At 40.9% G+C, this 9,791-nt stretch overlaps 1 protein-coding gene across 1 annotated transcript in view; it reads right to left on the reverse strand.

The window, feature by feature from the left end:
• Positions 1-5,439: 5,439 nt before the first annotated feature.
• The window catches only part of RPS6KA3 (ribosomal protein S6 kinase A3), a 116,423-nt gene continuing 112,071 nt past the window's right edge, over positions 5,440-9,791 (reverse strand). Inside the window, exon 23 of the mRNA XM_025373627.1 lies at positions 5,440-6,894. Within this exon, the coding sequence (XP_025229412.1) occupies positions 6,863-6,894 (32 nt within the window). The 3' untranslated portion in view covers positions 5,440-6,862. The remainder of the gene's footprint in view (positions 6,895-9,791) is intronic.

Consider the following 9,791-nt stretch of genomic DNA (forward strand, 5'->3'; position numbering starts at 1 on the left):
AAAAAAAAAAAAAAACAAAAAAAAAAAAAAAAAAAAAAAAAAAAAAAATCAAAAGTTTCTGTCAATTACCCAGTATAAAACCTCAAAGGAGAAAAAAAAAAACAGCTCAGGCTTCATTTCTCTACTGTAGGATAGTTCCCCCATCTGACTGATCATCTAAATCACTTGGAAGGAAGTGAGTCGTGTGGACATCTGGGGGAAATGTGTTCTAGGTAGAGAGAACAGCAAGGGCAAAGGCCCTGAGTGGGAGCATGCTTGGCATATTCAGGAAATAGCAAGAAGCCAGGTACAGTGGCTTCCACCTGTAATCCCAGTGACTCAGGAGGCTGAGGTGGGAGGATTGAGCTTGATGCCAGGAGTTCGAGACCAGCCCGGGCAACATAGCGAGACCCACTCCCCATCTCTAAAAAAATAAACACATGAAAATAAAAAAAGCCAGGCTTGGTGGTTCACATCTATAGTCCCAGCTACTTGGGAGGCTGAGGCAGGAGGATCCTTAGAGCCCAGGAGTTTGAGGATGCAATGAGCTGTGATCGTGCCACTGCATTTCAGCCTGGGCAACAGAGGGAGACCCAATGAAAGAAGGAAGGAAAGGAGGAAGAAGGGAAGGACATAAATGAAGGAAAGGAAAGAAGGAAGGAAGGAAGAAAAGAAAGAAAGAAGATCAGTGTGGCTAGAATGCATTGAACCAAGGGAAGAATTTGAAGAGATGAGATTGGAGAAGTAAGGAGGCCAGATCACTTGTAATCTTCAGTAGGTTTTTTTTTTTTTTTTTTTTTGAGACGGAGTCTTGCTCTGTCGCCCAGGGCCCAGGCTGGAGTGCAGTGGCACGATCTTGGCTCACTGCAACCTCTGCCCCCTAGGTTCAAGTGATTCTCCTGCCTCAGCCTTCCTAAGTAACTGGGATTACAGGTGTGCACTACCACGCCTGGCTAATTTTTGTATTTTTATAGAGATGGGGTTTTGCCATGTTGGCCAGGCTGTTCTTGAACTCCTGACCTCAAGTGATCCACCTGCCTCGGCCTGCCAAAGGGATGGGATTACAGGTGTGAGCCACTGTGCCCGGCCTTTCAGTAGGTTTTTAAATAGATCATTTTGGTTTCTGTGTTAAGAACAGACTATAGGGGGCAAGGGTGGAAATGGAAACCACACAGGAGGCTACTGTAATAGTCCGAACGAAAGAGAGTTGTGGCTTGGATTACGGTATAAAGTTACTTTTTGGGATGTTGAGAATGTTCTAAAATTACATTATGATAATGGTTGTACAACTCTGTAAGTACTATACTAAAAGACATTAAATTGCGGGCATGGTGGCTCACGCCTGTAATCCCAGCATTTTGGGAGGCCCAGGCTGGCGGATCGCAAGGTCAGGAGTTTGAGACCAGCTTTGCCAATATGGTGAAACCCCGTCTCTACTAAAAAATACAAAAATTAGGCGGGCATGGTGGCGTGCACCTGTATCGCTGGAACCCATGAGCTGAGATCGTGCCACTGCATTCCAGGCTGGGCAAGAGTTCAATGCTGTCTCAAAAAAAAGAAAAACAAAACAACACATTAAATTGTACACATTTTTTTTGTTTTTTTGAGACAGAGTTTCACTCTTGTCTCCTAGGCAAGAGTGCAATGGCTCAATCTCAGCTCACTGCAACCTCCGCCTCCCAGATTCCAGGGATTCTCCTGCCTCAGTCTCATGAGTAGCTGGGATTATAGGCTCCTGCCACCATGCCCGGCTAATTTTTGTATTTTTAGTAGAGATGGGGTTTCGCCATGTTGGCCAGGCTAGTCTTGAACTCCTGAGCTCAGGTGATCCACCTGCCTCGGCCTCCCAAAGTGCTGAGATTACAGGCGTGAGCCACCGTACCTGGCCTAGATTGTACACTTTAAATGGTAAACTGTATGGCATATAAACTATGTCTCAATAAAACTGTTAAAAAAAAGAAATAGGAGATGGATCAAATGACAAATAAAAGAATTGACAAATGGTACTGAGGGTTTAGCTGAGATTAGAAAATATAAATTTGCAGTGGTATCAGTTTGCATAATTATGTGGTTTTCAAAACCGCCATTGCAAAATTGTAACTGAGACAATGAGATCTGACCTAACCAACTCCATCTCCATCTTGTTTCTTTTTTTTTCTTTTTCTTTTTGTTTTTGAGACGGAGTCTCGCTCTGTCGCCCAGGCTGGAGTGCAGTGGCGAGATCTTGGCTCACTGCAACCTCTGCCTCCCGGGTTCACGCCATTCTCCTGCCTCAGCCTCCCGAGTAGCTGGGACTACAGGCGCCCGCCACCACTCCCGGCTACTTTTTTGTAGTTTTAGTAGAGACGAGGTTTCACCGTGTTAGCCAGGATAGTCTCGATCTCCTGACCTTGTGATCCACCCGCCTCGGCCTCCCAAAGTGCTGGGATTACAGGCGTGAGCCACCGTGCCCGGCCAACTCCATCTTGTTTCTAACCTCCACGCTGTCCTTGTTCATTCCTGGGTGTAGGCTGGACTAACTTTGGGAGAAACTTAGTTTACAGTTTAAAATGAAAATGATAACAGCCCTTTCCCAAAATGAATCTCCTTCTTGCCTGGGGACTAGACTGCCTTTGTAGGACTAACAAATTACCCAAAAGATTAGAAATTATGGTTTAGGAGTCATGCAGCTGGGGGCTACAAGATTTGGACTCTCCCCAAATTGCTCCTGGGGACAACATCGCTATCATAAAGCCTAAGATCAGTGCTTGATATATTTTGCAGACCCTGCACTTGATGGATCAGTTGGCACCACCCAGATCAATAAACTGGCTAATATGAGCTTGTGGCCCCCATCCAGGAACTGACTCATTGCAAGAGGACAGCTTCAGTCCCCTATGATTTCATCTCTGACCTGGCCAATCTGCACTCTTGACTCACTGCCCCCCACCCCACCCCAACCCACCAAATTATCCTTTAAAATTCTGATTCCTGAATGCACAGGGAAACTGATTGGAGTAATAATAAAACTCTAGTCACCTGTACAGGTGGCTCTGCGTGAATTACTCTTTCTCTATTGCAATTCTCCTGTCTTGATAAATTGGCTCTGTCTAGTCAGAGCAAGGTGAACCCATTGGGTGGTTACATTTCTTCCATACAATAGCTCACTGCATACAATCATTAACCAAAATGATCCAGGATTGGAGGTTTTTTTCTTTTTTTTTGCTCAGTGGGTGCAGAATAAGGGAAAGATATAAGGAAGTTGTGGGTGCTTCTGAAAGAGAAGTTCAGATTATCAACTATGGGGCCATGAGGTTCAGTCTTGATAGAGAAGGAAATAAAGACTGGGGACTGTGGGGGAAAACCCCAAAGGGATAAAATTCAAATTCCTTAATATGATTTATTATGCCTTTGATGATCTGGCTCCTGCTTATCTCTTGAGCCTCACATCTTGCTTCTTCTCTTACATTTTAAGTTCTAGTCATACAGAACTTTTAATTTTGGGTGCTTCTAATTCCGAATTTCTATACATTCTATTCTACCCTTTTCCCTTGCCCTTTTAGGTCTCAGATTAATGCTTGTTTCCTTAGAAGGTCTGCTCTAATCCCTAGGCAACCCTGCTACATATTCCTACAGCATCCTGCACTTCCTTTACCTAGCTTTTTTAGTGTGTCAATTCTATGAATTCAGGGTACATTAATATAAAGCTGCAGAAGCCTGACCATGGCCAAATACTGCTACTCTGTGTCATTCTGTCTGAGGAGCCAGGTGTTTCTATAATCATGGTAGGCAGACTAATGAACTTCAAAGATGTCCATGTCCAAATCCCTGGAATCTGTGAATATGTTATCTCACGTGGCAACAGGGAACAAAAGTTGCAGATGCAATCAATGTTGCTAATCAGTTGACCTTGAGATGGAGAGATTATCCTAGATTCCCTGCGTAGGTGAAATCTAATCACATGAGTCCTTAAAAGTGGAAGAGGTAGAAGAGGAGAGGCAGAAAGATGCATGTGGAGAGGACTTGACCCACTGTTGCTGGTTTTGAAGATGAAGGAATGGGCCATAAGTCAAGGAATGGAGGCAGCCTTTAGAAACTGGAAGAGGCAAGGAAACAATTCTTCCCTACGGCCTCTGGAAAGGAACGCAGCAGCCCTGCTGACACCTTGATTTTAGCTCAGTGAGACCTGATCTCCAGAACTGTATGATAACAAATTCGTGTTAAGCCACTAAATTGTGGTAATTTGTTACAAAAATGGTAGAAAGCAAATACAGTTAACATTCCTACCTTGCCTCAGCATAATGCCAAGTAGACCTTGAAGGTTGCCATCTTATCTCAAGTACCTAAATCCAGGTGGATAGGCCCGAAACCAGCTGTTACGGGCTGAATTGTTGTATCTTCCCCAAATCCTTATGTCGAAGTCCCAACCCCCAGTACGTGAGAAAGTAACAGTATTTGAAGATAAGGTCTTTAAAGAGGTGACTGAATTAAAATGAGGCTGTTAGAGTGGGGCTCTAATGCAACGTGACTGGTGTCCTTACAAAAAAAGGAACACCAAGGCTGCACATGCACAGAGGACCAACCATGTGAAGAGGCAGCAAGAGGGCACCCAACTGTAAGCCAGAGAGAGGTCTCTGAAGAACCCAACCCTATAAGCACCCTGGTCTTGGATTTCCAGCCTCCAGAACTATGAGAAAATAAATTTTGAATAAGTCACTCAATGTGTGGTATTTCATAATATGGAACTACTAAGAAATGTCAACTGGGCAAGAAAAGGCTAACTTCAGGCCTATATAACCCATTCCCTCTTTAGCAGGAATCAATGAACTCAACCCATTCCCTCTTTAGCAGGAATCAATGAACTCAATCAAATTTCCTCTAAAATATGCTGATATTTATTACCAGAGAGAAAATGTAAAGTCCTTATCTCTAAGATGCTTTTAGCAAGATATACTTGGTCTTTATAGATGGTTTATTGTAAAACTTGGGAATTGTGGATTCATGAGGCATGACTGGCTGGAGAATGAGGGCTCATTTAAACTGCATAATGAAGTATAAAAAGGAGATGTTGCAAAATCAAATGATTCCCTTTGTTTGAACAAGGTCTCCACATACAACGCTCAGAAAACTTGTCCATTTTGAATCCAAAGTGCACCGAGAGAGAAAAGGGCCATTTTTGGAGCTGGACTCTGTAACATTTTGGACTTCTCTAAAAAGAGTATCTCATCTGTGTCTGGTGATCATCCCATATCCTCTGATTCATTAAAGTTTGGTATTGGGTAAGAACTATGATTTATGTGTTTGACTTGACAAACCCTTTGAATGAAACAAGATTATGCATGGAAAAATTGTTTTGCACTTCTTAACTAAAATATTCCTGTTTTAAGTTCTATCAACCTAGTTTCAAAAATATCCTTTGGATAGAATTTCACATTATAAAGAGTTATATGATCAAAATAATCTGATAAAAGGGACAAACACGCATTGATTTGAAACTTTATTATATAAATTTTCATTTCTTTTAAAGATTACAAAACCTGTTCTATGACAGGAATACAAGCAATATTGTTCCAGGATTATTCATGGATACATCTGAAGAGCTTAGATTACACATTAATAGTATGATTTGAAAACTTCCCAGATTAGACTCTTAAGTAAAACAATTTAAAGTATTTAGTGATATTTGATCCTTTACAAGCATTTTATAATTATGGCAGCAATGCCAAGCATCTGATGCGATTTAACCACCAACGAAAGGTACAATACATAAGAATCCATGATATGGTATCTGGGCTTCTGGCATGCCTTACTAGAGAGAAACTAGTATAAAGGAAGATCATATATAATAGTAGAAAAATATTTGTGATTTTTTTCTTTTTTAAAAACTATTTAAGTAGGCACCCACCCCATTCCCACCCATGACCAAAAATGCAAAATAAGTACAACCCTTAGGTGTATACCTTCCCTTTTGCTTAGGGCAATAGTTAAGATAAACTAATATATGTATATGATTTTTAAGAGTTAAAAACTCATCACCCATAATCAGTAAGGATGCTAAGGAAGGCAATACCTTGAAGCTTTTTTTAAAATTAAAAAACAAAGCTTTAGATGGTAAACTACACTTACAGAAACACAAACCAAAATCTTTATGCCCTTGCTTTGTAGGTGAAAGTTCTATTTTAAATACTTCTTTGAAAAACTCAGTATACAGTTCATTCAGTACTATGGTGATAATAGGAGTAAAGATGTTCACTTCCATTGGACAATGAACTAATCTACTTAGAGAGGACTATTATAGCAACTCTCTTCTCATATATGTTTATATATACTCTACTCATGGTATGTGCTCTAAAGAGGTTTTATTGAGGTTTGTACCTCTGAACTTAAATCTCTACATTTTCCTTTCCACTAATCTCTATTCAAAATGTCATATACTTTGCTAGTTGCTCTGGGAGAAGTCATGGACACTTAAACAGCTTATCATGCAGTTCAAGATTATATGGCAAAATAATGAGGAAAGTGCCTTAAGAGGTAGGAAGTAGGCTCTCATCCCAACCCTTGGTATGCCCTGTTATGAAGTTAAAAAACTAGAATCAAAGTGGTAAATGTGAGGCTGATAGTAATACCAGGCTTTAGAAAATTAAGTTGACTTAGTTACTAGAATTCTTTGAGAACACTCAGTCACATTGGAACCAGTTGCAAATCACTTTGATCACACAGAATACAGCAGTGTCAAAAACACATAAAGCACACTGTAGATACAAATTCTTCTTGGCCATCCATATTTGGGCATTATCATTCTGGAGATTCTTCATTGGAAAAAGTAGTTAAATGTGGCTCTGTTGAATACCACAGTCCCAAGAAAGTGAATTTCATTCCTTCATTAATTGGTCTCCACCAATGGTCACTTGGGGAGACCAGCAAAATGTAAGCAACCTGGGGTTGAAAAGAGGACTATTTTCATTAATTGAAAAAAAAAATACTGAGTTAAGTCAAGTTATCTGTGAATTAAGTAAGGCTCAAAGTATATATCCAGTTTAAAATTAGTTACATGGCATTGGGCCTTTCAGAGGGACACAACTCTAGGACTAGATTGAAACCTCCTGGTTTAAGCACCAAGGTCAGCCATGGAATCCATCATATTCGTTAATCTGAGAAAACAGACCTTTTCTGAACCTTTACATTCCTGAGCTATCTATCCTAATGCCTTAATAAGTTTCAATGTTCCATCAATCATAAGATAGAATTTTCTTTATAAAATATAGTAAAGCAAACTGAAAAATTATAGGTCATTTTTAAAGGCCAGGAAGTAGAGAATATCAAAGCCATGTTGAGATGTGTATTGCTGGCCTCCATGGTGATTAAGCGCATCCATAGCAAGGGCTGCAAATCTTGAATGCTTTTCTGCTCTCATCCTAGGTTGGGCTTACCTGAGTCCCTTTTCTGCTGAATACATTCTGCCCTCTCTTGAAGCCTTTGCACCCACCTACCCTCTGTTCAAATCCTTCCTGGGCTGAAGGTGCAGGGCACAGTTAACGGGACAGCCCCACCTCCCATGATGTCCCCTGGCCCCAATAGCAGTCACTTCTTGAAAAGAGATGGGAAATGGTTGACCCAAACCCACTTTTTGGAGTGCACTGCATATGAAATGTGGCAACTCTACAGCATACACACCACACCTTCTCTCCAGACAATCATAACTGACTTTTCACACACACAAGCTTCATAGCATCTCAACTTTGGGCCTTGTCAAAATTATTACATTTTTGGACTTTTGGGGTTGCTTGTGAATCAATGCATCCATATCAGATCTGTTCAAGTTGGGGGTCTGTTGCATTAGAAATAAGACACCTCTATAAACCAGAAAAAGCTGAAATGATTTATAAAAAACAAAAATTAAAAAAGGATGAAAAACTTACCTTCATTTAACATCATCACTTCAAAGGGAAGATACAAAACACATGGTAGTGTAATTCATACTTTCCAGTATGTGCTTGACAAGCTTAAATTCAATCTCTCATTTTGTAAAAGAGGCCTGATAGTTTAGTTTCTTCTTTCACAATGAAATATCTTTAAGACTGGACTGATACCTTCTGGGAGAAGCCTCAGTAATTGGCAGCACTAATTGGTGAAAGGCAGAAGCCTTTAGGGGCCTCAATACCACACCTGTAGGGGCCTGAAGAATTGACGTTGAGAAATTAATGGAAAAGTTAACCCAATACAAGCGCTATATTTAGAGCACATTGTTGGCCAAGTTTTTCCACTGTATGTCAAAAGCAATGGAAGGGACTAACAGGACCACAGATGAAATAAATTTAGGTAGAAAGCCTTCCATTTTGTGAACATATAACTTGCTTTTCTCCAATAAAATTGGCTGCTTGACTAGGCAAAGAAGGCAATTATCTTCGAAAGAAATAAAAGTTGGCATCATATACCAGTAGAGGACTGCCCAAGAAATATGTAGTTTTTGAACTCAGCTACTGGTTGGTGATCATATGAAGGAAAGGCAGCATGGTGTTATGAGGGGGGAAAAAAATCAAAATGGGGAGAAGTTAAGGATTCTAGACTTTGATATGTGTCTTAGGTTCTCTACATGCAATATGAGAAAGTTGGATCGGGTAATTTGTAAGGATTTATGTGTTTACTTCTAATTCTAAAAGACTATGATGGACAATACTCCTAAGCAATTATGGAGTAGCATCAGTGTAAAAAATCTGAAAATATCTCTTTTTCTGCTCAGAATGACATTAACATTTTAAAAGTGACAATAATTTGAGATGACCATAGTTTGAAACACTGAATAGAGGAGGGGAAAAAAGCTCCCTTTCCAGGCAATGGAAAGCAGCTTTTAATAGTTAGCATCCATATATTCAAGAACTTGAAAATACTTTCTCTATGTAGATATTCTGATATCCCTCCTATACATTATTTCATTTAGAAGCTAAACTTACATTTGATTTCTATGCAGTAATCTTTTTTGTGTCACTTGGGCAAAATAAATGTTATAGATTTCCCCTTTCTCTTTAATTGCATAGAGGAGAAATCAAGGAATGACAAGTGGATTTCAAGACATTTAGATAAACCACACTCTCTTGGCTTTGTACTCTTAGGGGAAAATTTAAAGCTTCTGTGGCAGGAAAAAAGGCTTCTGATATAAATGGCTTATTACATGATGACAAGAAAAATCCATGAGTACATTCTTTTCTTTTTTTTTTCTTCTTCTTGAGACAGACTCTCACTCTGTCGCCCAGGCTGGAGTGCAATGGCATGATCTTAGCTCACTGCAACCACCACTTCCCAGGTTCAAGTGATTCTCCTGCATCAGCCTCCTGAGTAGCTAGGATTACAGGCACGTGCCACCATGCCCAGCTAATTTTTGTATTTTTTAGTAGAGATGGGGTTTTGCCATGTTGGCTGGCTGGTCTCGAACTCCTGACCTCAGGTGATCCACCTGCCTCGGCCTCCCAAAGTACTGGGATTACAGGCATGAGTCAATGCACCTGGCCCGTATGGGTACATTCTTTTTTTTTTTTTTTTTTTTTTTTTTGAGACGGAGTCTCGCTCTGTCGCCCAGGCTGGAGTGCAGTGGCCGGATCTCAGCTCACTGCAAGCTCCGCCTCCCGGGTTTACGCCGTTCTCCCGCCTCAGCCTCCCGAGTAGCTGGGACTACAGGCGCCCGCCACCACGCCCGGCTAGTTTTTTGTATTTTTTTAGTAGAGACGGGGTTTCACCGTGTTAGCCAGGATGGTCTCGATCTCCTGACCTCGTGATCCGCCCGTCTCGGCCTCCCAAAGTGCTGGGATTACAGGCTTGAGCCACCGCGCCCGGCCTAT

This window comes from Theropithecus gelada, chromosome X (assembly GCF_003255815.1).
Source record: "Theropithecus gelada isolate Dixy chromosome X, Tgel_1.0, whole genome shotgun sequence".
NCBI classification, from domain to species: domain Eukaryota; kingdom Metazoa; phylum Chordata; class Mammalia; order Primates; family Cercopithecidae; genus Theropithecus; species Theropithecus gelada.